The sequence below is a fragment of the Xenopus tropicalis genome, chromosome 4 (assembly GCF_000004195.4).
Source record: "Xenopus tropicalis strain Nigerian chromosome 4, UCB_Xtro_10.0, whole genome shotgun sequence".
NCBI lineage: Eukaryota > Metazoa > Chordata > Amphibia > Anura > Pipidae > Xenopus > Xenopus tropicalis.
The window spans coordinates 141,944,083-141,970,910 of record NC_030680.2 but is presented as its reverse complement, the minus strand read 5'-3'; the positions used below and the strand labels follow the sequence as shown (position 1 = coordinate 141,970,910).

Here is a 26,828-nt window from a genome sequence, read left to right as displayed (position 1 = left end):
GATAGGGACCTTAGATTGTAAGCTCACTGGGGCAGGGACTGATGGGAATGTGATAGGGACCTTAGATTGTAAGCTCACTGGGGCAGGGACTGATGGGAATGGGATAGGGACCTTAGATTGTAAGCTCACTGGGGCAGGGACTGATGGGAATGTGATAGGGACCTTAGATTGTAAGCTCACTGGGGCAGGGACTGATGGGAATGGGATAGGGACCTTAGATTGTAAGCTCACTGGGGCAGAGACTGATGGGAATGTGATAGGGACCTTAGATTGTAAGCTCACTGGGGCAGGGACTGATGGGAATGTGATAGGGACCTTAGATTGTAAGCTCACTGGGGCAGAGACTGATGGGAATGTGATAGGGACCTTAGATTGTAAGCTCACTGGGGCAGGGACTGATGGGAATGGGATAGGGACCTTAGATTGTAAGCTCACTGGGGCAGGGACTGATGGGAATGTGATAGGGACCTTAGATTGTAAGCTCACTGGGGCAGGGACTGATGGGAATGTGATAGGGACCTTAGATTGTAAGCTCACTGGGGCAGGGGCTGATGGGAATGTGATAGGAACCTTAGATTGTAAGCTCCACTGGGGCAGGGACTGATGGGAATGGGATAGGGACCTTAGATTGTAAGCTCACTGGGGCAGGGACTGATGGGAATGGGATAGGGACCTTAGATTGTAAGCTCACTGGGGCAGGGACTGATGGGAATGTGATAGGGACCTTAGATTGTAAGCTCACTGGGGCAGGGACTGATGGGAATGTGATAGGGACCTTAGATTGTAAGCTCACTGGGGCAGGGACTGATGGGAATGTGATAGGGACCTTAGATTGTAAGCTCACTGGGGCAGGGACTGATGGGAATGTGATAGGGACCTTAGATTGTAAGCTCACTGGGGCAGGGACTGATGGGATGCTATCCGTTTAATATGAAATCAAATCAGAGGTTTATCTGTACATTAGTAGAACAGGCAGAAAGCATTTCTAGTTCTTATTTTGCTCAGGTCAAGTTGGAAAGTTGCCTGTGGGAGTGCGCAGCTCCTTTAAGAGGCGTGTCGGTGGGCGGGGGAGGGAGTATGTGGGCGGAGCGGCAGTAGTACAGTGAGGCGGGCGGATTAGTCCCTGCCTGGCGCTCCGCTCCTGCAGAGGCACTGTCACTTCCCCGGCTCCTCACCCCGCTCCCACGTCTCTCCATTCTCTCACTGCTCAGCCGCTGGTGTTTATGTGGGGGATGTTCCTATTTCCATTGCTTCACTCCGTGCCGCCACCGCTCCCCTGAGCCTGGCAATGCCCTGCCGCCCGGGGAGATGAGGGAGACATGAGAGAACAAAGGGACACTCTGTACAACGGACTCACCCTGCTCTCCTTCCGCTAGGACTGAGCCAACACACAAAGGGGAGACTCTGTAAGTACTGGGAGATACCAGTGTGTGGGGCGGGGGGGGTGCAATCAGAGCTCCTCACAAAGGGGAGACTGTGTAAGTACTGGGAGATACCAGTGTGTAGTGGGGGGGGGGGTGCAATCAAGCTCCTCACAAAGGGGAGACTCTGTAAGTACTGGGAGATACCAGTGTGTAGTGGGGGGGTGCAATCAAGCTCCTCACAAAGGGGAGACTCTGTAAGTACTGGGAGATACCAGTGTGTAGTGGGGGGTGCAATCAGAGCTCCTCACAAAGGGGAGACTCTGTAAGTACTGGGAGATACCAGTGTGTAGTGGGGGGGGGGTGCAATCAAGCTCCTCACAAAGGGGAGACTCTGTAAGTACTGGGAGATACCAGTGTGTAGTGGGGGGGTGCAATCAAGCTCCTCACAAAGGATAGAACCGTATGTGACAGCCGCGCCTCTTTGTTTGGCTTCCCTTGCTCTCGGCTGAACAATAAACATTGTGCGCCCCCTGTGTGAGCCCCCTCTGCCCCGCATCACGTGTCCTATTAACCCTCTCCTGCCGTGCCTGGAAGCAATGGGGCTTCTCAGTGTGTGGTACGCCCAGGTTGGGCTGCCTTTGCCCCTCTAGCTGTTTCTGAACTACAACTCTCTGCCTGCCCCCATAACTGTGACTGCTGGGAGTTGTAGTCCAAAACAAGTGGGTGAATTCATTATGTTTTTGCTCCTGAGGTGCACAATTGAATTGTGAGTGGGTGTGGCCAACAAGTCGGACTGTACTGTACTTTATGGGGGGATAAGAGATGTAGCAGGGTGCTAGGGGGCTGGCAGGACTGCTGGAGGGAACCCCAGGGCCTTTAGTGTTTGCTGAGGCCACCAATGAGAAAGTTAGGGTACGCTGGGGGTGGGGCTTGTGACAGAGATGGTGGGCCCCAGGTATAACACTGCTACTTACTACTGCATTGACTTTCTGAAGTGATACAAAGGGGCTCATTTATGACAAAGTGCAATTTCGGATACGGTTTGCCATGGGGTTTTTTTCCCATGTGGGTAGTCGCGTTATTCCTACTGCATGCTGGGAAAGCCCCAGAGTGCCATTGGCATTCCCAGAATCAGGCAGTGCAGTTTATAGAGGCAGTGTTTATTTACATAACAAATGCCAGGCCGGCCCTCCAGCTGTTATTGAACCTCGGCTCCCAGCTTTCCTGGAAAGTCTGTAGTGTGTGGCTGTCATTCCAAAACAGCTGGAGGCCATTGTTTGCCCATTATCATGTCTCGCTGTTATCCCTGCGCCAAGTTAGATCGGTGTTGCACGTGGAATTCTGTACTTCCCGGCTCGGGCCAGTCAGGCCTGTTAGCACCCCCCAACGGGCAACTTTCTAGACACTGAGGTGCAAGATGTCTCACTACTGCCAGAAATCCTTCTAAGTTCAACTTATACCTGCCCAGTCCCTCCAGCATTAGTACATAACAGAGGCAAATTGTCTGCCACAACCTGCATTTGGTCTATGTGGTTGCTAGGGTCTAATTTACCTTGGCAACCAGGCAGCAGTTTGACTGAGGGACTGGAAGATAAGGGGAGGGCCCTGTGGAACTTGCACTTTTGTTTGTGTTGATCGGGGCATGCTGCTGGCTATTGGGTAATAGGGGCCCACTGCCAAAATAGGGGCAGCTATGTCATGGCAAGAGCTTGGGGATTATGGGAAATTCTTCTTATTTGGGGCCAGAAAGTGCTTTAAAGTGGTGGTTCATCTGTAAGTAAACTTTTACCCTATTTATGCAATGAAAGGCACTAAGTTTGCCCAGGAGCTGTAACCCATAGCAACCAATTATTATTTATTTTATTATTACAAATAAGATGTTTGCTTTTAAACCCTAAATTCTGCTTGCTGATTGGCTGCTATGGGTTACTGCTCCTGAGCAAACTTAGTGCCTTTTATTAAATTACCTCATTAGTATTGTATAGACTGCCCTATTCCTAGCAATTTCACAATTGGTTTTAATTATTTATTTGTTTTATAGTTTTTGATTATTTGCCTTTTTATTTCCAGCTTTCAAATGGGGGTCGCTGCCCCCTGCAGATAAAAACTATTGTAAGGTGACAGTTGTATTATCATTGGTACTTTTTATTACTTTATTATTCTATGTAGACCCTCCTCTATTCATATTTCCATCTCTTGTCCATACCACTGCCTGGTTGCTAGGGTAGAGTGCACCCTAGCAACCAGATAGCTGCTGATGAACAAAAAGAAAAATATACTTTGCAAATTGAAAGTAGGTACTCTGGGCATCAAATGCTCCGGTATGATGAGAAAGATGCCTATTGGCTTTCTGTATATGGCAGGATTTGTATCCTTGTTAGAACCAGCATTAGGCGGAACCGCCAGAGTGGAGCGGAGGGTTTGGCTTGATCTGCACGCAGCTTGAAATCCAAACATTACGCGTGTTTATATAGAGGCTGTGTCCTGGTGTCCTGGCTCACCTTTCCAGGCAAACGTGCCACCGAATCCAACACCCTGCTTTATGGCGTGCCACTCCTTTTGGTGCCCAAAATGTATGAATGTCATTAAATGTTATTGCAGCCAGTGTGGCACTGATCCATTATTTCTCTGTAATAATAAAACAGTACCTGTACTTGATCCCAACTAAGATATAATTACCCCTTATTGGGGCAGAACAGCCCTATTGGGTTTATTTAATGGTTAAATGATTCCCTTTTCTCTGTAATAATAAAACAGTACCTGTACTTGATCCCAACTAAGATATAATTACCCCTTATTGGGGGCAGAACAGCCCTATTGGGTTTATTTAATGGTTAAATGATTCCCTTTTCTCTGTAATAATAAAACAGTACCTGTACTTGATCCCAACTAAGATATAATTACCCCTTATTGGGGGCAGAACAGCCCTATTGGGTTTATTTCATGGTTAAATGATTCCCTTTTCTCTGTAATAATAAATCAGTACCTGTACTTGATCCCAACTAAGATATAATTACCCCTTATTGGGGCAGAACAGCCCTATTGGGTTTATTTAATGGTAAAATGATTCCCTTTTCTCTGTAATAATAAAACAGTACCTGTACTTGATCCCAACTAATATATAATTACCCCTTATTGGGGTTGCTAGGGTCTTGCATACGTTAGCAACCAGGCAGTGGGTTGAATGAGAGGCTGGAATATGAATCGGAGTGGGACAGTGACCCATTTGAAAGCTGGGAAGGTATAGCAGAGGAAGGCAAATGAATTAAAAACTATACAAAATAAACAATAAAGACCAATTGCAAAGTTGCTAGGAATAACATTCCATAACAAAGGTGAACCACCCCTTTAAGTATGATGATGATGAAGTTACGTTGAGACAATTTGCAATTGGTCTTCATTTTTTATTTTTGTGGTTTTTCAGCTATTTAGCTTCTCATTCAGCAAATCTTCAGTTTGGTTATTTAGTAGCTATCTGGTTGTTAGGGTCTTATTTGCCCTAGCAACCAGGCATACCGACCTATCTATGTGCTCAGTGGAATGAGGTCCTTTGCTAAAGTGCCCCAGTTTTCCATTGGGTCCTAGTTTGTGGTTGTAAAAACACCCATGCACCCAAACGTCAGTGATAGGTCATGGTGTTATTTCCATTATGTATGTAGTGCAGAGAGCTGTGAGAGTGCAAGTAGCGCAACCGAGAGCTGTGAGAGTGCAAGTAGCGCAACCGAGAGCTGTGAGAGTGCAAGTAGCGCAACCGAGAGCTGTGAGAGTGCAAGTAGCGCAACCGAGAGCTGTGAGAGTGCAAGTAGCGCAACCGAGAGCTGTGAGAGTGCAAGTAGCGCAACCGAGAGCTGTGAGAGTGCAAGTAGTGCCACAGACCCCTATAAACCAACAGGGTGCCAGTGGGAGAGGGGCAGGGAGATTTTACAACCCAGTATTTAGTAAATAAGTAACACTGACACATCCATAGTTGGGCCAAACTGGTTCTCTCGTTGTATCTTACTGCGTTCTAAGTGGGTTTTAACCGTTCAGATCCGGTCCTGCATGGGAGGGCTTGTCACTTTGTTTAACTTTCCCATTTCCCTGAATCCTGGTTCAAAAGAATCTTTACATAGTTACATAGGGTTGAAAAAAGACCAGAGTCCATCAAGTTCAACCCTTCCAAGTAAACCCAGCACCCACACCCTATACTTACCAATCCAGCTCAGTAATATCCTTCTTAAGGACTGGAGCCCAAAACTGCCCCCCATACTCAAGGTGAGGCCTTACCAGGGACCTATAAAGGGGCAAAATTATATTTTAGTCAGCTAGAAACCCATTTGTTTTGAGTCCCTGCAGCGGGTCAGTTACGCTCAAAGAAAAAGGAGTACCCTGCAAGTCATGGGTAGAATTTTGGGATGCACGTCTGTGGGCTGCAGCTCGGGGTAATGGGTCCATATTTCTTATCTTGCCTATATTATATATTTTGCTCCTTTTGAAAAATGTTTTAAATGTTTTTTTTTTTGTTTTTTTACCTCTGGCCACTTCTGATGATGTCACCAGTTTGCAGCAACTGCACTTCCTGTTTGATTGTGGTCAGTGGGTCTTGGATCAGGTTGTGGATAAGGCAGTTGCGGGTCGGTTTGGGTCAAAGCAAGTTAAAACGTGTGCCGGGGTCGTGGGATGTGGCCCAGGGGTCCAGGTCAGGTCTCAAATATTGGACTCTACCATTTGGCACACAGGGTAGAACAGATTGCACAGATTTTACTCTATACAAAGGCAGAGTTTGCACAACGCTGGGTGTCACATTCACTGCTGCCTGAGAGGAACCAGATCCGCCGGGCTCCCTGCCATCTCCTTAGCTCACAATCTGCTGCGTTTTGATGGAGCGTTTGGCCCGATCGCTTGACATTGTTCTACGATGGTTACCAGACGGGGGAAACCAACAGGTGATACGTATTATACTTTATTGGAAAAGTGCCTGCGGCGCCGTACAGTGAGAACACAAGCAGCACAGGGACTGTGATGGAACGAGCAAAGAACAAGGGGTGATTCTGTATATTATGGGGGGCGCAGGGTGCAGCCGGACCCCCGGGGAGGGGCTCTTTGGGCACTAATGGCACCCTATTGCTTTTGCACTTCTGTTTTCAACCTAACGGTAAACTTCCCCTTTAGTGTCACTTTTAAGAATGGGTCCCCCTTGTATTCAGTAAAAATGCCAAATATAGCTGAGCAGCCTTAGTTTATAGTAAATTAAAAATGAAAAGTCATTGACTTTTCCGATAAGCGTTTATTCATGGAATGGAGAGGCGTTCCGACTCGTTAGTGTAGGTAGAGGAATCCCCGGCGCTGCTTATAGCTCACTGTTACCATTGGAAAGCAAGGGGAAGTTTCCGTGACCCTTCATTTTGCTTGAAGGATGTGGGGGCGGCGAGTCGACGAGTGGTGCTTTCCCCTGGGGGTGGGAATGTACGTTGCTCTACTCCCGCGTAGCTCCACCACAACAAAGCTCCCCTTGCACATAAACGCTCTGCGTGGCTTTTGTTCAGATATCCGCAGCTCTAACTCATGGAAACGAGTGTTTCTGCTAATTAGCAATTACAAATTCTGCAACGTTGCTAAAATAATCAACGTTATGTCCCACCCTAGTGTCTCCATTACAGACATGAATTGTTTTAACTTTGTATCCCCTTTAATATTCCCTTTTTATTTCTGTCCCCTTCTGTTGGTTGATTTGTCTGTGCATTCTGATTGGCTGTCCTTGCTTTAATTATGTGTTCAACCAGCCTATGGTTAAGGTTATAGGTACTCTATAATTTTGTGAATAAACTGCACATATTCACGTGGGATTTCATGAGTGCCTGCTCAGATTTTCTGTTTCCAGATACAGGTATGGGATCTGTTATCTGGCAACCTGTTATTCAGAAAGCTCCAAATAATTACTAAAATTATTCCCTTTTCTCTGTAATAATAAAACAGTACCTGTACTTGATCCCAACTAAGATATAATTACCCCTTATTGGGGCAGAACAGTCCTATTGGGTTTATTTAATGGTTAAATGATTCCCTTTTCTCTGTAATAATAAAACAGTACCTGTACTTGATCCCAACTAAGATATAATTACCCCTTATTGGGGGCAGAACAGCCCTATTGGGTTTATTTAATGGTTAAATGATTCCCTTTTCTCTATAATAATAAAACAGTACCTGTACTTGATCCCAACTAAGATATAATTACCCCTTATTGGGGGCAGAACAGCCCTATTGGGTTTATTTAATGGTTAAATGATTCCCTTTTCTCTATAATAATAAAACAGTACCTGTACTTGATCCCAACTAAGATATAATTACCCCTTATTGGGGGCAGAACAGCCCTATTGGGTTTATTTAATGGTTAAATGATTCCCTTTTCTCTGTAATAATAAAACAGTACCTGTACTTGATCCCAACTAAGATATAATTACCCCTTATTGGGGCAGAACAGCCCTATTGGGTTTATTTCATGGTTAAATGATTCCCTTTTCTCTGTAATAATAAAACAGTACCTGTACTTGATCCCAACTAAGATATAATTACCCCTTATTGGGGGCAGAACAGCCCTATTGGGTTTATTTAATGTCCAAATGATTTTTAGTAGACTTAAGGTATGGAGATCGAAATTACAGAAAGACAGGTCCCATACCAGTATCGACCTTTGCCGGTGGTCTAGGGTTGCCACCTTCTGGCCAATACATAACAAGCAGTGGGGTACACCCACCCAATTTGCGTCACTACCACACCCCTTATAGGATGAACCACCCCCCTTGTAAAGGCTTCCCACCCTGATGAAGGGTGTCTTGACGGGCCAAAATGTTACTCCATTTTTGCAATCTCTGTGGCTAAAAAAGCTTGGGTAGAGTCCTTTTTCCACGTATACCAGTGTGTATGGTTCCTGCATTTCTGATTGCAAATGGGGCGGGGCCATGCAATTAGGATCGCTATGGTAGCTGAATATGAGAGCTGAGGGGGGTGCTTAGATATGGGATTAGAGGTGGAAAGGAGGTGTGCCCGTACCTGCCCAGTCTTGCCTAGTATTTTACTGGCTTGGCCAATGGCGGACATCTAGTTGTGCTACTGCTTGGTGGGCATTGCTTCATTAATACCTGCATTATACCAGGGGTGCATATAGGTGGCGCTACTATAAAGTGGTAGATGGGGTTTATTTGTACATTTATATGATCTTGTTGGGGTTCCGGTCGGTAGAATGCACAGATATTGGGACAGATCCCTGTGGCGGCTGCTGGAAATAGAAAGAGCAGTAGGAAGTCTGTAGCCGAGCGTTAATGAGACACCCAGGGACCCGGAGAGACTGCGCAGTTGGGCCGGGGACAGTGGGGATGGAGACAAAGCCGTTACACAGTCTGTTTATATCATGGATTGAAGTGCCGGCGCGTCGTATCCAGGGCAGACTTTTTAATGGATTTTATTGATTTTTTGGACAGGTTTCACATTATTTACTACAACCGACGACTGGTCTCGGTCTGAGTGGATTCCTCTGATTTCCCTTGTATATAATGACATGAATATATTTAGGCTCATTTACCATTCATTGCACCCTATCCCGCTCCTTGCACCCACAGCGCCCTCCGTGCCAGTCTGTTCTGCCTCCCATTCCCAAGCAAGTGCGAGTGCTCCTACTGACCCAGGGTACTTGGGCCTAAGCAGCACTTTCAAGCCATTGGTTGTTCCTAGCGTCGCTCCGTGGGGTGTCATCAGTGGACACGGCGCAAGATTTTCTGACAATTTACTAACAAACAGTAAAACAAGATCTCTGCTGAAAAGCGGAAATTGCTGATTTCTTTTCCTTGATGCGAGTAGAAGTTCCTATGTTCCTAATGTTCCAATACAATGTTGCTGTATTTGCTCCCCTTCATACACAGTGATACAGTGACACTGAGCATATAAATGGCTGCTCCAGGACTCCCCAGCATCAGTAGGCGCAGTTGAGCCCTTATCGGAAGAGGCCGGTTGCAGAGACCTGGGCCAACAGTATCACCGACTAGGGCCCAACACCCAACTCACTCCCACTAAGCAACCCCACCCTTCCCATTTTCAGGGTCAGAACGGCATATGGGGGTACCAGGAAATGCCTATGTGTCTTCCCCTTATGCTCCTCATGAATACAGCTCTGCCGCTGTATTCATGCACTTTAGAAAACAATTTTGTCAAGGAGAAGTTCAGTGTAAAAATGAAACTGGGTAAAATAGACAGACTGGGCAAAATTAAAAATATTTCTAATAAAGTTAGTTAGGCAAAAATGTCATATATAAAGGCTGGAGTGGGCAGATGCCTAACATAATAGCCAAAACACTACTTCATCCTTTACAGCTTTCTAAGCTGTTAGCAGTCAGTAGCCAATCAGGGACTTAAGTGGGGCCATATGGGACATAACTGTTAGATTGCTTTTCAATTTGACCTGTGTGCTCACAAACTAAAGCTAAATTGTAGCTGCCGATATCGATTCGGCAGCTTATCGGCCCGTGTAGGGGCAGGAATGAGGGGCATGCCTGACCGATATCTGGCCAGATATCGATCGCGCAGGTTAAAAGATTAAGTCAGATCGAGGGCTGCAGCGGCTCGTTGATGCGGTCCCCCAACCGATTGCCCCATTGCCGCCATTATAATTCATTTGTTTGGCCCCAGCGGATCTTCACGTGTATGGGCACCTTAACTGAACAGTTATGTCCCGTGTGGCCCCCCTAAAGTCACTGACTAAGAGGTTAGAGAGCTGAAAGCAGGAAGAAGTGTTCTGGCTATTATGTTAGGCATCAGCCCACTCCAGCCTTTATAGATTACATTTTTGCCTAACTATATTACACAATTTTTTTTATTTTGCGCAGTCTGTTGCTGTACGTATGGAACCAACGGCTGCACTATGCTGTATATATTGCCCTGAGTGTCTCTCTGCAGTCAGTAATAGCGGGGCTGCACTATGCTGTATATATTGCCCTGAGTGTCTCTCTGCAGTCAGTAATAGCGGGGCTGCACTATGCTGTATATATTGCACTGAGTGTCTCTCTGCAGTCAGTAATAGCGGGGCTGCACTATGCTGTATATATTGCACTGAGTGTCTCTCTGCAGTCAGTAATAGCACGGCTGCACTATACTGTATATATTGCACTGAGTGTCTCTCTGCAGTCAGTAATAGCGGGGCTGCACTATGCTGTATATATTGCACTGAGTGTCTCTCTGCAGTCAGTAATAGCGGGGCTGCACTATGCTGTATATATTGCACTGAGTGTCTCTCTGCAGTCAGTAATAGCGGGGCTGCACTATGCTGTATATATTGCACTGAGTGTCTCTCTGCAGTCAGTAATAGCACGGCTGCACTATGCTGTATATATTGCACTGAGTGTCTCTCTGCAGTCAGTAATAGCACGGCTGCACTATGCTGTATATATTGCACTGAGTGTCTCTCTGCAGTCAGTAATAGCACGGCTGCACTATGCTGTATATATTGCACTGAGTGTCTCTCTGCAGTCAGTAATAGCGGGGCTGCACTATGCTGTATATATTGCACTGAGTGTCTCTCTGCAGTCAGTAATAGCACGGCTGCACTATGCTGCATATATTGCACTGAGTGTCTCTCTGCAGTCAGTAATAGCGGGGCTGCACTATGCTGTATATATTGCACTGAGTGTCTCTCTGCAGTCAGTAATAGCGGGGCTGCACTATGCTGTATATATTGCACTGAGTGTCTCTCTGCAGTCAGTAATAGCGGGGCTGCACTATACTGTATATATTGCACTGAGTGTCTCTCTGCAGTCAGTAATAGCGGGGCTGCACTATACTGTATATATTGCACTGAGTGTCTCTCTGCAGTCAGTAATAGCGGGGCTGCACTATGCTGTATATATTGCACTGAGTGTCTCTCTGCAGTCAGTAATAGCGGGGCTGCACTATGCTGTATATATTGCACTGAGTGTCTCTCTGCAGTCAGTAATAGCGGGGCTGCACTATGCTGTATATATTGCACTGAGTGTCTCTCTGCAGTCAGTAATAGCGGAGCTGCACTATGCTGTATATATTGCACTGAGTGTCTCTCTGCAGTCAGTAATAGCACGGCTGCTGTACGTGCAGTCTAAGGGACGCAGGGGATCCTGTCTAATAAAACCTCTTTATTTGCTGGATTTCAAATTAACAACGTCATATGGACATCTGGCGAGAGATGCAGCTCTGCAGCCCACTTAGCAGTGCGGGGAATTCTCTCAGAGCTCAAGGGAGAGAAGGGACGTGTGCCAGCAGTGTTCCTTAAATGGGTCGGCTTGTCAGGAGCGGAGCCTTGATGTCTCTCCGGGGAGAAGTCTGCCAAGTCTCTCTCCTACTCACAAGAGTCATTATGTTTCCCAGGCATTGATTAGAAGCACAAATAGGCCAATAGCTCCACAGGGATGTGACCTCCTTCCTGGTCTGTCTCCTGTGTTCCACATCATGGCTCTCTGTCACTGTCTGTTTACTGCAATGTTTGGCCTTTGTACAATATTGCTAGTAATATACTACCGGTATCGGACCCCTTATCCGGAAACCCATTACTCCAAGTTACGGAAAGGCCATCTCCCATAGACTCCATTTTAATCAAATAATTCACATTTTTAAAAATGGTTTCCTTTTTCTCTGTAATAATAAAACAGTACCTGTACTTGATCCCAACTAAGATATAATTACCCCTTATTGGGGGCAGAACAGCCCTATTGGGTTTATTTCATGGTTAAATGATTCCCTTTTCTCTGTAATAATAAAACAGTACCTGTACTTGATCCCAACTAAGATATAATTACCCCTTATTGGGGGCAGAACAGCCCTATTGGGTTTATTTAATGGTTAAATGATTCCCTTTTCTCTGTAATAATAAAACAGTACCTGTACTTGATCCCAACTAAGATATAATTACCCCTTATTAGGGGCAGAACAGCCCTATTGGGTTTATTTCATGGTTAAATGATTCCCTTTTCTCTGTAATAATAAAACAGTACCTGTACTTGATCCCAACTAAGATATAATTACCCCTTATTGGGGGCAGAACAGCCCTATTGGGTTTATTTCATGGTTAAATGATTCCCTTTTCTCTGTAATAATAAAACAGTACCTGTACTTGATCCCAACTAAGATATAATTGATCATTATTAGAGCCAAACCCATCCTATTGGGTTTAATTACTGTTTAAATATAAGTAGGAGATCTGGATTACGGAAGGACCCCTTATCCAGAAAACCCCCTAAGCATTCTGGATAATGGGTCCCATACCTGTCGTAGCCTCTAGTAGTCCCTCTAGTCCGAGCTGGCAGCTTTTATTGGCCTGTGTAAGGGGCCCTGCCTGCTCAACAGATATATGGGCAGAAATCACACAAGGCCAAGAACTGCACTCAAAGGACTTAAGGGGTTGTTCACTTTCAAAATAACTTCTAGAATGATATTCTGAGACAGTTTGCAATTGGTCTTCATTTTTAATCATTTGTGGTTTTTGATGTTATTCAGCGGCTTTCCAGTTTGCCGTTTCAGCAAACTGGCTGCTATGGGTCCAATTTACCCTAGCAACCACAAATTGATTTGATTGACAGACTGGAATATATGACCCCCCCCCCCCCCCCCCAACATTCGAATGTCAGAAAAAGATGGCAAATAATTCAAATACTATTCAAAATAAATAATGATGGCCAGTTGAAAAATTGCTTAGACATTCTATAACAAACTAAAAGTTAACCCACCCCTTTTAAGATTCTATCGATTTTTTTTTTTTTGGCCAAACTGACATTTTATCTGGGTCACCTCTGTGATTTCTGCTGCCCCCCCTTATGGAGGTTAGTGGGGGCTTTTTATCTCGCTGATGACCCATTTCCTTTGGTTTCTGTACAGATATAAGTTACTCTGTATAGAACGTACAGCTATATATTCCAGTGATAGGGAATTCCGCCCATAAACAGCACCATTGCCCAGGGGAATACAGTAGTACTGTTGGGTTCCATGCCCGGGTCACAGTGGCCGATTTCCAGGGATTTACGTAAGCGATTTAATTGCCCCAAGCTGCTGAACTTGACTGACAGGATCCTGTGTGCGAGCAGCTTCCTTCCATGGAACCTATTGGCTTTTATTGCATTTATTCTGAGGCTCATAGCAAGACTAACTGAGAATACACTTCAGCTAAAATATACTCATTCCCCTTGAAGTTAACTCTTAGTATGATGTAGACCTTGATATTCTGAGACAATTTGCAATTGGTTTGCATTTTTCAGTTATATAGCTTTTTAATTAGCAGCTCTCTGGTTGCTAGGGTCTTGCTTACCTTAGCAACCAAGCAGTGGTGTGAATGTGAGACTGGAATATGAAAAGGAGAGGGACCAAATAGAAAGATAAAGAATAATAAGTAATAATAATAAAATTGTAGCATCGCAGAGAAATAGTTTTTTGACTGCCGGGGTCGCTGACCCCCTTTTGAAAGCTGGAGAGATTTAAGACAAAGAAGGCAAATAATTACAGAACTATAACAAATAAATAATAACGACCAACTGCAAAGTTGCTAGGAACCACCCCTTTTACCTTTTAGTATATTCAACAATAACTAGTTCTAAGCAACTTTTCAATTTGTCTTTATTTTCTCTTTTTTACAGTTAAGGTTGATAGGGTAGTTCAGACCCTAGCAACCAGATTGCTGTTAAAATTCCAAATTGGAGAGCTGCTGGATATAAAGCTAAATAACTCAAAACCACTAAATAATTGAAAAGAAGACCAACTGCAATTTGTCTCAGAATAGTAGTCTGTACATCATTAATTTAAAGATGAGCAACCCCTTCAATTGATGTCTCAGTTGCCAGAGTGGGGGGGTTAGAATTTTGGTTACTTGGAGGTTATATGATGTTTGCGGGTTATTGTTTAGGCGCAATCTGCTGTCCCTCCGTAAGATCTCTGCAATTATTGCCGTGTCCCTTGGTTCTAACAGCTAAATATTACGTACAGCAGTGTATGAGTCCCGGGCCGAGCCATTTTTTAAAACTTATCCTGGACCCAGTATCGGACCTGAGCCACAACTGCCTTTTCTGCAACCTGATCCGCCACCAATAAACAGGAAGTGCTCTTGCTGTAAACCAGAAGTGACATCATCAGAAATGGCCGACTACTGTTGGGCTCCTTGCCTGGGCCACAATGGGGTAGAAAAGTTCTATACCGGAAATCCTACCCGTAATCCGCAGGGTACCCCTTCTCTTCTCTTCCCGACCCGCTGTTTGGTCTATGGGCTTTACTTGTTCCATGTCCCTGTTGGTTTGTGGGTCAGGCATTTGGTTGGATGGAGCCAGTAGAGTTGATGGGGCAGGTAGGGCAGTCATTGCTACAGAGCGGGGCTCTATCCCTGTGCCAGTATCTGTTCCCCCAGCGCTGTGTGTAGCATGGCAGTCCCGCTCCATTCCTTCTCTCTGTTGGAATACAGACCATAATATCCCAATATTCCTGCCTGCTGGCTGGGCTTAAAATAGAATGAACAACTCAGCTGAAAGTGAACTGTTGCGCCTTCCTCTCGCCCCCTCCTGTATCTCTCAGGCTGAGGCCCCGGGGACTGACTTCTTTGTAGCCTTTTTATGGAACGGCCAAAGTGGCAAGGTAACCGGTTGGAATGAAAGAATTCAGATGGGGGTCGGGTCTGGGCTAGTCGAGCCCACTGGGTTTATTCCTGGTGTCCAGCTGGCCCAGTCCGACCCTGGCCGCTTCTGGAGCACACTGCCTCTGGCTCTATCCATTACTTGTAAACAAAGACATTCCTTGTATTTAACTGTTGCACTTGGTTCCAGTGTGCCCAGAGCCTGTGCTGGGAATCAGCAGGAAAGAAGATGGGGGGCTACTGGGGGCATCTTCAGGGGCACGGATCTAAAAGCTAAAGGGCTGTGGGGGCCTTGTTATAGGGATGCTGCTGAGTGCATTAGAAATACAGCCAACGTTTTCTTCTTTCTAGGTGGCCATTTTATTAGTTGATAATTGAGCAACTGGTTAAAGGGGAACTACAGCCTAAAGGTCACAATGAGCCTAATTAGTTTAGGTTAATAATACATGGCAGTTCACAAACTAGTACATTCTCATTTTCTGCTTAATGATTTCTGATAACCCCTAAGCTTAGCTTCTAACCAGCAGCCCAGAGAACACTGAGCATGTGCAGTGCCACTGACACACACAAGATGGCTGCTTGCAGACCAGCTTGGGGCAACTATTAAGGCCTGGATCATTATTGCTATAGGGCTGCTGCACTTCTGGGCTTTAGTGACGTGCAGGGTGACAAATAGTCGGCCCGAGCCCAACCCGCAGATCGATGTCTATTTATAGACCCGCCCCATCTCTGATGTCATGGAGGTGAGGGCCAGGCAGGGGCGTGCCTATAAATAGAGGCTGCTGAGGCAGAAGCAGGGCACATCTATTTATAGACCCAGTGAGGTGAGGGCCAGGCAGGAGTGTGCCTATAAATAGACACTGCCAGAGGCAGAAGCAGGGCTCGTTGGGTTGCGGGAAGGGAGGGTGTTCAGCCTGAACCCGCCTTTGACCTGCTTCTGCTCTGCTAACCAGTGGGCTGAGGGCTTCGGGCCGGCCCCCACACCACTAGTGGGCTGGTACAGTAATAGCCATACATGGTACGATCCGCTCGTTTGGTGAGGCCGCCAAACGTGACTATCTTTTCCCCGATCCTCTCCTGATATGCCCACCTAAGGTGGCCAATATGGGGGTTAATTCAGTCGTTTGACCCTAGGGCTGAACTATCAGTTTAAAGGGGAACTGTCACCCACACATAAAAAGCTGCAAAATAAAAGTGCTTTCACAATTAAACATGAAACCCAAATTCTTTTTTTAATTAACTCATCCATACCTGTTATAAATGTATTTAAAAATCTGAGCTGTCAATCATATATTGCCTGCCCCGCCTCTATGCCTTCGGCATAGAGGCGGGGCAGGCAATATATGATTGACAGCTCAGATTTTTCAATTACTTTTACTTTCCATTCAGCACTTCCTAGATATCACCAAGATTTTGGGGTGAAACAAATCTTTGCCTTAATAACAGCGTACACAAAATGGCGGCTGCCTGCTTGCTGCAACTGTAAATTCCAAGACTGAAGGAAAAAGAAATTCAATAATTTATACAGTGTAAGTAAAGTTTATTTGGCTTTACTAACCTAATACAAAAGGATTTGGAATTATTTCTTAAGGTGACAGGTCCCCTTTAAAACAGCGGCTATATGGGTTATTAGACCATGCGGTCCCCGATCTAGCGGGAAAATCAAACCCGCCCAATTTGAGGCCCGTCGGGGTGCCCTTATCAGTCTGAAGGGCCCCAATCGGTAGCTAAAATCTGCCCCTGTATGGCCAGTATATAAAATACAGCATTTCTAGCCATATTCTTTGTTTAGCCATTGTGCTTTTACATACCTATTGGCGGGGGCAGGGGGCGGGGGCATTTAAATTAGGCATTGAAAGAGTTAAACTGTCTGTTTTTGAATGCCTTTTGCCTTATTCAGTTCCTTTTGCTCTACGTTTGTGCATCGCATCCCATTGGCCCCGCTATAATGGCCTATTGTGATGGTCCCTGTACGTCACCATGGTGGGAAAGCAGTTGCGCAGCCGACTTACAGGGAAAGCAGATGTTTCATGTTTAGGCCAGGTTGTGGGTTTTTCTTTTTTTTCTTTTGCCAGTTGCCGTGGAGATGGCACAAAACATTTCCTGAACAGCTCTGGGCCCCAGAGAATAAAGCAGAATTCACTCTGTAATGTAGCGTATGGGAATGTTAACTCTGTGCTGCAATTGTGCTTGAATTGAAGGGGGGGGGGGGGCAATAGGGCTGTTCTGCCCCCAATAAGGGGTAATTATATCTTAGTTGGGATCAAGTACAGGTACTGTTTTATTATTACAGAGAAAAGGGAATCATTTAACCATTAAATAAACCCAATAGGGCTGTTCTGCCCCCAATAAGGGGTAATTATATCTTAGTTGGGATCAAGTACAGGTACTGTTTTATTATTACAGAGAAAAGGGAATCATTTAACCATTAAATAAACCCAATAGGGCTGTTCTGCCCCCAATAAGGGGTAATTATATCTTAGTTGGGATCAAGTACAGGTACTGTTTTATTATTACAGAGAAAAGGGAATCATTTAACCATTAAATAAACCCAATAGAGCTGTTCTGCCCCAATAAGGGGTAATTATATCTTAGTTGGGATCAAGTACAGGTACTGTTTTATTATTACAGAGAAAAGGGAATCATTTAACCATTAAATAAACCCAATAGAGCTGTTCTGCCCCAATAAGGGGTAATTATATCTTAGTTGGGATCAAGTACAGGTACTGGTTTATTATTACAGAGAAAAGGGAATCATTTAACCATTAAATAAACCCAATAGAGCTGTTCTGCCCCAATAAGGGGTAATTATATCTTAGTTGGGATCAAGTACAGGTACTGGTTTATTATTACAGAGAAAAGGGAATCATTTAACCATTAAATAAACCCAATAGGGCTGTTCTGCCCCCAATAAGGGGTAATTATATCTTAGTTGGGATCAAGTACAGGTACTGGTTTATTATTACAGAGAAAAGGGAATCATTTAACCATTAAATAAACCCAATAGAGCTGTTCTGCCCCAATAAGGGGTAATTATATCTTAGTTGGGATCAAGTACAGGTACTGGTTTATTATTACAGAGAAAAGGGAATCATTTAACCATTAAATACACCCAAATTCAAATATTTCATAGAGGCTGTTCACTAATTACATTTTTTTTTGTGTGGGGTTTACATGTTAGCCCGTGTATGGGCAGCGGCCTGAAGGGCAATGGGCCACCTTTAGAATGGGAGACATCTGTAGGGAGGGGTGGGGTAGTATATTTGGAGGGCACATTATACAAAAGGTGGGGGGGGGGCGCTAAATCAGCAGCAGATACAAATACACAAATCTCGTAGTGTTTTGCCTCGGAATACACAAGACATTCCTATTGTTTAGCGGCAGAAGTTGGGAGAAATAAGGAAGCGCTGAGGAATTTCCGGGAGTTGCGCTTTAGTCTGAGGATAGAATGTTCCCTCGCTCAGGAATGTGATCCCTTCCTTTCTATTGTGCGTCTCGCTGATACCGGTGACGTTCTCTGAATTGTGCGCAAAGTGCCCTGAGGGAGAAGGGGGCTGCCGGAACGCAACAAACCCCAAATTGTTTCAACTGTAATGTGCAGGTGTTAGTGTGGGAACACTCCGACGTCTGCCCCCACACGTGTTCAGGGTGCCGGATGAAAGCAAAGATTAAAGGGCATCTAAAACGCATTTCTTGTCGATGTTATCAGAGTGATGTTTTGAGCACATTTACTGTGTTTAAAACAGGTTTTCCAAATCCCATCAGTTAATAGAGCTTCTCTAGCAGAATCCTGCATTGTAATCTGTTTTTCCCATGGGGCTAGCCATATTCTTCATTTCCCAGGGTGCCACAGCCATGTGACCTGTGCTCTGATAAACTTCAGTCACACTTTACTGCTGCGCTGCAAGTTGGAGTGATATCCCCCCCCTCCCCCACAGCAGCTGATCAGCAGAACAATGGGAAGGAAGCAAGATAGCAGCTCCCAGTAGGTATCAGAATAGCACTTAATAGTAAGAAATCCAAGTCCGGCTTGGGACTCCTCCAGTTACATGGGAGTAGGAGAAACAATAGGTTAGCTGAAAGCAGTTCTAGAAAAAAAAGTATTCCATAAAATCCTGACAGTATCCCTTTAACCTCATAAATATATTAGCAGTTTTATACCGCTAAATGGACTTTTGTTTTACCAGGAGCGGATTTTGCCAACCCTTGTGGGGTGCTGCCTCTTTACTTCCTTCTGTTCCAGTCATTTACTCCCTTTGCACAAACATAGAAAGGGGGTCAGTAGTGACCCTTGTATCCTCTTTCTATTTTGTCTGTGAGCTGATTGGGTGGGTTGCCCACGTATAGCAGCATTTAGTCTTTAGTATCCCCCTCTCAGCAATACGTCTGTCTTCATACAGGAGCCAAAGTCAGATTTTATTTGGCAGTTAGGTCAGATACATTGCTGTGGGCTCACTTTGCATAGACAATGTATCGGAGCCAACTGTTGTTGCAAATAACCGACTCCAACACACCGCTGCATGTAGAGAGACTGCTGATAGGGGAATAGTGACGAGTAACTTGGGACTGATTTTTTTTTTTTTTTTTTTTAGGTGGCTCACCTTTAATATGTTTAAGAATGGCCTGTTAGCAACTTTCCAATTGGTCTTAATTTTTTATAGTTTCTGAATTATCTGTCTTTCTTTTCTGACTTTTTCCAGCTTTCAAATGGGGGTCACTGACCCCGGCAGCCAAAAAACTACTCCTCTGTGATGCTACAATTTCAATGTTATTACTTTTTATAACTTCTTTTTCTACTGATGCCCCCCCCCCCCTCTGTTCATATTCAAGTCTCTTTCAAACCTCTGCCTGGTTGCTGGGTTAAATTGGACCCTAGCAACATACCCAAGATTAGTGAGCTGACCGTTATTTATTTGCTTTGTTCTTAGAGACATCGGTGCCGCCATGAGCTGTGTATAAACGAGGCGGGAAGACAAAGCCAGGATGGAGCTGTACTGGTACATGTAAGTGATATAATGTTACATTGGGCACATTATGGGGGGGAACAGCCGTACAATTGTTTGCTGGGCAGTGAATGTCGGGCACTTCCAGGCAGCTAATTACAGATTTACAGTCAGGGCCGGGCCGTATGTTTTCCATTAACATTTGTCCCACCACTCGCTCTCCTTATTAAGTGCTATGTTCCAAGCCAGGCTCCTAATCCCTCTCTTCCCCACATGGTTTCAATCAGAGGGGGCTGTAAATGTTGCTTTGCATCCCCAGCTCTGGGCGACTCTCCTGTCCAGAACACCGAGATTTATAGAGGTAACTCGGCAGGGCTTCCAACGTGCCCTGAAACTGCAACAGATACCCCTAAAGGCAAAGCAAGGGGTCTGGGACTCGTTAATGGCAGTGTTTTATTTCATTACAGGCTGCTAATTAACCTTTACACTGAGATATTCCTGGTTTATCCACACTGGCATTATGCATCTGATGGGTGCTAGGGGGGGTAGTTGGCACAGTGGTACTAAGTAAAATGACAGTTAGGTCTGTTTAATTAGTGTTGGGATTGGCTGGGGGGTTCTTGACATATTGCCCCCCCCCCCCAAGTGCGGCAGACAGACACCAGACCCTGCTGTAAAAACTGCAGATTAAGTGCCTGTGTGGGGGGCTCTGGGGTCCTTAAACACATGGCCATTCGGGGAAAGGGCAAGGGGCCCTGTGTGGGAAAAGCTATTGTTTAACCACATGGTGGGGGGTTTAGTTCTCCTTTGCATTGACTTTTTAGTATGATGTAGAAAGTAATAGTCTGAGACAATGTAGTGAAGCTTTGGTCGGCCTAATACTAAATGGACTCCTGGGTTTATCAGTGGGTAGGGCGGCTTTAGGCTGGCCAACAACTCCAGGCAGGGGGCAGCTTTAGCTTTTAAAGGAACCGTACCCCCAAAAAATGAAAGATTGAAGGTAATGAAAATATAATGTACTGTTGTCCTACACTGGTAAGAATTGTGTGTTTGTTACAGTAACGCTACTATAGTTTATATGAATAAGCTGCTGTGTAGCCATTGGGGGGAAAAAAGGCAAAAAGGCACAGGGTACATAGCAGATAACAGATAAGCTCTGTAGAATACAATGGTGTTTAACCTGTGCCATTTCTCTGAATGGCTGTCCCCGGGGCTACACAGCAACTTTCTTTATATAAAGTATAGTAGGGTTTCTGAGGCAAACACACAACATTCAACTGTGCGGGGCAATAGTACATTATATTGTAAATATTTTGGTGTTACTATTCCTTTAATAGGGCTTTTTCCCTCCAACCACTAGATGTGTCTCGGAATTTTCTGCCCCAGGATAACATTAAAGTGACTGGGGGGAAAGGGGTTATATCTGGCTGCCCGAGACTTGAGCCTGCTCCTTTTCCACTAATGATCAGCCTGGCAGTGGGCTTGGGGGTAAACTTCAATACAGTCCCCCTAAAGCTGCCCCCTAGGCATAGAGCCATGGGTACCTATAAAGTAAATATGGCCCTGACCCAAATGAAGGCATTGACGAGATGTCCAACACATCCCTCTGGGTCTGTTCCTTCTGTAGTGATGAGACAGTTGCCCTTAATATTAAAGGGAGTTTCTTCTGTATAAACTGTGTTATTTCTGTCCTACTTTTATCTCGATGCTTTTGCTCCTGAACATACAGCGTCTCTGGCACAATTCATTAATCATGGCCCAATGCTAGAATATAAAGATATCCAATCCCCCACCCGCTTCTCATTATGATGGAACAGAACTTGTCCAGATATAAAAAGCCTTTTTCTCCAGTGACTCGGCCAAGTAGTCGGCCACTTTGGCAGCAAATTTCTCCTCGTTTTCATTCCTAAATGTTGCCATTACGTCACTGCAAATGCTTTCCCCCTGTGCGCTGAAGGAACGGGTTATTGCTGTTGGTTTTACAGCCGTTATGCAGTACAGATGGAGCAAGTGGGTGTTCACTGGAGTAGGAAACACGCAATTGTAGTTGGGTTGGATGCTCTGCCTGTTTATAGGTACTGGCGGCAGAATATAAGCCATGAAGATATAACAGGAGAAGAAAGAGTATTGAGCACTGTGGGATGATGGAGAGAAAGAATGATAGGCCCTGTGTGTTACCATGATAACCGTTACTGGGCCAGAAGGACCTGGACTGCTGGAGGGCTCACTGGCAAAGTGCAGGATGGCACAGTAGATCAATATGACAAAGGGTTGAGCAGATCAGGATATAGGCCATAGTCTAGCGGCCAGTCCCTTGCCTAATGTGTTTTGGCCCATGGCTAGTATAGAGCAGGCCCATGGCTAGTATAGAGCAGGCCCATGGCTAGTATAGAGCAGGCCCATGGCTAGTATAGAGCAGGCCCATGGCTAGTATAGAGCAAGCCCATGGCTAGTATAGAGCAGGCCCATGGCTAGTATAGAGCAGGCCTGCAACATTGATCAACATGATTTTAGCAGATGTATCGCCTGGTGGAGTAGTTAAAAGCTAATTTATTGGCTGATTAAATGGCTAATGGGGGGTGTTTGAATGGCTAATGAGGGGGGAGGACTGAATGGATAATGAGGGGGGAGGACTGAATGGATAATGAGGGGGAGAACTGAATGGATAATGAGGGGGGAGGACTGAATGGATAATGAGGGGGGAGGACTGAATGGATAATGAGGGGGTGGACTGAATGGATAATGAGGGGGGTGGACTGAATGGATAATGAGGGGGGAGGACTGAATGGATAATGAGGGGGTGGACTGAATGGATAATGAGGGGGGTGGACTGAATGGATAATGAGGGGGGTGGACTGAATGGATAATGAGGGGGGTGGACTGAATGGATAATGAGGGGGGAGGACTGAATGGCTAATGAGGGGGGAGGATTTAATGGCTAATGAGGGGGACAATGTATAATGAGGGTTGAATGTATAATGAGGAGGATTGAATGGCTAATGAGGGGGAGGATTGAATGTATAATGAGGGTTGAATGTATAATGAGGGGGAGGATTGAATGGCTAATGAGGGGGAGGATTGAATGGCTAATGAGGGGGAGGATTGAATGTATAATGAGGGAGGAGGATTGAATGTCTAATGAGGGGGAGGACTGAATGGCTAATGAGGGGGAGGACTGAATGGCTAATGAGGGGGAGGGGAAGCAAAGTATAATGATTCTTTTTAACTTTTTTTTTATTCTTTTATTCTTTTTATTCTTTAGAATAGTAATCATATTTATCATCATCAAAATCTTCTTTTACGTGTGCTGGTATCGATCCCGACAGAGGCAGCTGGACGCGTATCTCAGCAACCCTCGCAACGCGCAGATTGTCATTGTCGGCGGCAGGGCCTACCTACACCAGCTCTGTGAGCAGCGGCAAAATGTAAGTGTTCAGCCCCCCCCCCCCCGTGTCTGACTCCTGCACTGCTGGTAGATTGTTTCACGGGTCAGAACCAGAAGTGCAGAGTATAGAAACAAGCCTTTACTTTATATAATTAAAGGGCCAGCGCGGCGTCGGAATTCTCTCGAATATGAGTTTAAACAAGTTGGCAGAAACCGCTTTACTGAAATCTGATGTTGATTTGTGTGAATTGATTTCCCGTCAGCCGCGCTTATTTCTACCGTAAACATGGATAAATCTCTCGATCTCGCTGTTTATGCAGAATAAGGAACTCGGGTTGATCGCCATCGGAAACAGAAATGCTTTTTAAAAGTTTGTGTTTAAAGGGAAAGTAATGTAGGCAGACACACTATAGTTAAATGGAACTGCCTAACCTTCACAGTGGGGCATCGGTGCCATGTGCCTACTACCTACTTTAGTTGCTTGGCACAGGCAAGGGCATTTATATGTAGGTATGGCAAAGTCTCAGGGCATCTCCGGTTTGTGCCCCACTGACTCATGTGAGGTTTATTGTACTGCCTGGCCACCTACCCTACTGTATATATTATATTATATAGCAATATTAATCATAGCTCTGTATATAGGGGTATTCACACACAATGAGATGCAACTCTGTGCTTATGGTTCAGAAAGATTGATGTATTTGCCCAAGGCCACGCAATGTCTGACTGGGGCCCACCGGGGCTGCGATCTCAGGGGCCCCCCACCCCAGTTATGAGCTTCTTTCCAGGGTAAGATCAGCCCCAATTTCAACCCTGCCCCTCCTCTTTACTCACACTATTGAGGGGGGAGCTTCTGGTTGCACTTCCAAAGGGGGACCTGGGTCAGCGGGGCCCACAAAGGCTGTGGTTTTTGTCCCGGTGCCCCCCCAGCCCAGTCCGACCCTGGGGGCCACACTGTGTTGAAAGGCGCTTACTGGACTCAGGCTATAGGTGACAATGATAGGCCCCAGTGGCCTCAAACATGTCTGTGACAGGTCTAATCATTTATACCACAGCAGGTAGCATTTACTGGTTGCCTGTCTGAAAAGCAAAGATCTTACTGGTTGCTATGGGTTACAGCACCCGGGGCAAACTTTGTGCATTTTATTACACAGGGCTGTAACAGAGGATTTATAATACTCATTGGAAACAGAGAATGCGGTAATGCGGCAGCCTTGCACAGACATGCACTGGAGCCTTTAAGCTTTTGCCAAGATGGCGGTGTGGTGCTCAGCAGGCAGTACCCCACAGGCAGGATCTTTTAGAAACCTGAAATGTATCCCCCCCACCTTCCTCCCCCCCAGTGAAACCAGAAGCTCCATATGAGCCCTGACCTGCAGAGACAAGCATGCAGCAAGCTGACCCTAATGGCTGCCTAGGGGCACCAAGGGGCCACACAGGGCACTTGCTATATATGATCTCATAGGAGCTGGCCTGAAATCCCATTTAACAGTCTCAGCACTGACTGGGGAACCAGATGTGACCCCCCCACATTGGATATCTATGAACTGGGGTGGGGGTTGGGGGTTGGGAGATTCTGTTTCACCAACAGGAGGATAAAGTTGTAAAACGTGAGCTGTGGGATTATGAACTCAGTGCCATTTTATACTTTATATCCCAGGCTCTGCACAGTAATTAGCCTAAAAAACCCCTACGGAAGCCATTAATGGATCGGGGTATCACACAGGACTCGGTTACTGTCCAGCTAGTGATTGGGTAACCAACAACCAATGATTGCCGGCTTTTTCTTTCTAAATAAATCCTGATCTATTAGTTACTGCTCGGCACAACTAAGCAACAACTGTAACATTTCTCGGCACTCATTACTCTCTCTCTCTGCATTGTGGGTAATAAACATGGCAGTTGCATTGGGAAGTGCACTTCCTATGCCTATAGCAGTGCCTGTATGCAGAGGAACTGGATGTGGCTCCCGAGGGTCTCGCCATGGGCACGTAACTAATTCATGTTACCCATGCTATGGCCCCTTACATATGGTATAACCCTGGGGTATTCCTTACATTGAAGCCAATATTTCATACTCGTTGCTTGTCAGAGTGGCTTTACAGTGCTGCCTTTATGTGTATGTGGTAGGGAAATTAGACTGTAAGCTCCATAGAGGCAGGGACTGATAGGTATGATTGGATATCGTCTGTACGGCACAGCATATAACTGAAAGCGAGGCCCCCGAATAGTTACAGAATCTGCTGCTGTAAAAAGCAATAAAAGGCATTTAATCCCCCTCTGGGTTTGTATGTATGGGGTAGATGCCCACTTGGCTTCCATTGGGTTAATGTGCAAGCATAGGCATTAAATCCCCACTTGGCATGCACAGGGTTAATACACAACTACAGACATTAAATCCCGACTTGACATACACAGGGTTAATGCGCAAGTACAGGCACTACATCCCCCATTGGCACACACAGGGTTAATGCACAAGTACAGGCACTACGTCCCCCCTTGGCACACACAGGGTTAATGCACAAGTACAGGCACTACGTCCCCCCTTGGCACACACAGGGTTAATGCACAAGTACAGGCACTACGTCCCCCCTTGGCACACACAGGGTTAATGCACAAGTACAGGCACTACGTACCCTCTTGGCACACACAGGGTTAATGCACAAGTACAGGCACTACATCCCCACTCGGCACACACAGGGTTAATGCACAAGTACAGGCACTACATCCCCACTTGGCACGCACAGGGTTAATGCACAAGTACAGGCACTACATCCCCACTTGGCACACACAGGGTTAATGCACAAGTACAGGCACTACATCCCCCCTCGGCACACACAGGGTTAATGCACAAGTACAGGCACTACATCCCCACTCGGCATGCATAGGGTTAATGCACAAGTACAGGCACTACATCCCCACTCGGCACGCACAGGGTTAATGCACAAGTACAGGCACTACATCCCCACTTGGCACACACAGGGTTAATGCACAAGTACAGGCACTACATCCCCCCTCGGCACACACAGGGTTAATGCACAAGTACAGGCACTACATCCCCACTCGGCACGCACAGGGTTAATGCACAAGTACAGGCACTACATCCCCACTCGGCACGCACAGGGTTAATGCACAAGTACAGGCACTACATCCCCACTCGGCACGCATAGGGTTAATGCACAAGTATGTGACACGCTTTCAGTAACTGCCAGACATGTAAATGGGAAACACATGTGGGGTATAAAGTTACTTTCCTTTTAATCTGTCCCATTCGGCAGCTCATAAATTTTTGGCAGAAAATATGTTATTTTACCTTTTATCATTTAAAAGCACAGAGGCTTCTGACCGTTACAATCTGAATCCCCCCCCCAACTTATTATACACACTGTGACATTTATATTATTGCCCTATGGGCCGACCCAAAGCCCAGAAATGTTTCTGTAGTTAAACCAAGGATAGAGAGTTACTGGCGTTTCTACTGAATCCCGTGAGGTTACGGATCCAAACGGCCATCACTGAGCCAATCACCGGGG

General features: G+C 45.6%; 1 protein-coding gene across 1 annotated transcript in view; it reads left to right on the top strand.

The window, feature by feature from the left end:
• The first annotated feature begins 1,087 nt into the window (after nucleotides 1-1,087).
• The window catches only part of LOC100488689, a 31,361-nt gene continuing 5,620 nt past the window's right edge, over nucleotides 1,088-26,828 (top strand). The window contains exons 1-3 of the mRNA XM_002940512.5: nucleotides 1,088-1,406; nucleotides 19,896-19,970; nucleotides 23,173-23,335. Coding sequence (XP_002940558.1) covers nucleotides 19,951-19,970; nucleotides 23,173-23,335 — 183 coding nt within the window. The 5' untranslated portion in view covers nucleotides 1,088-1,406; nucleotides 19,896-19,950. The remainder of the gene's footprint in view (nucleotides 1,407-19,895; nucleotides 19,971-23,172; nucleotides 23,336-26,828) is intronic.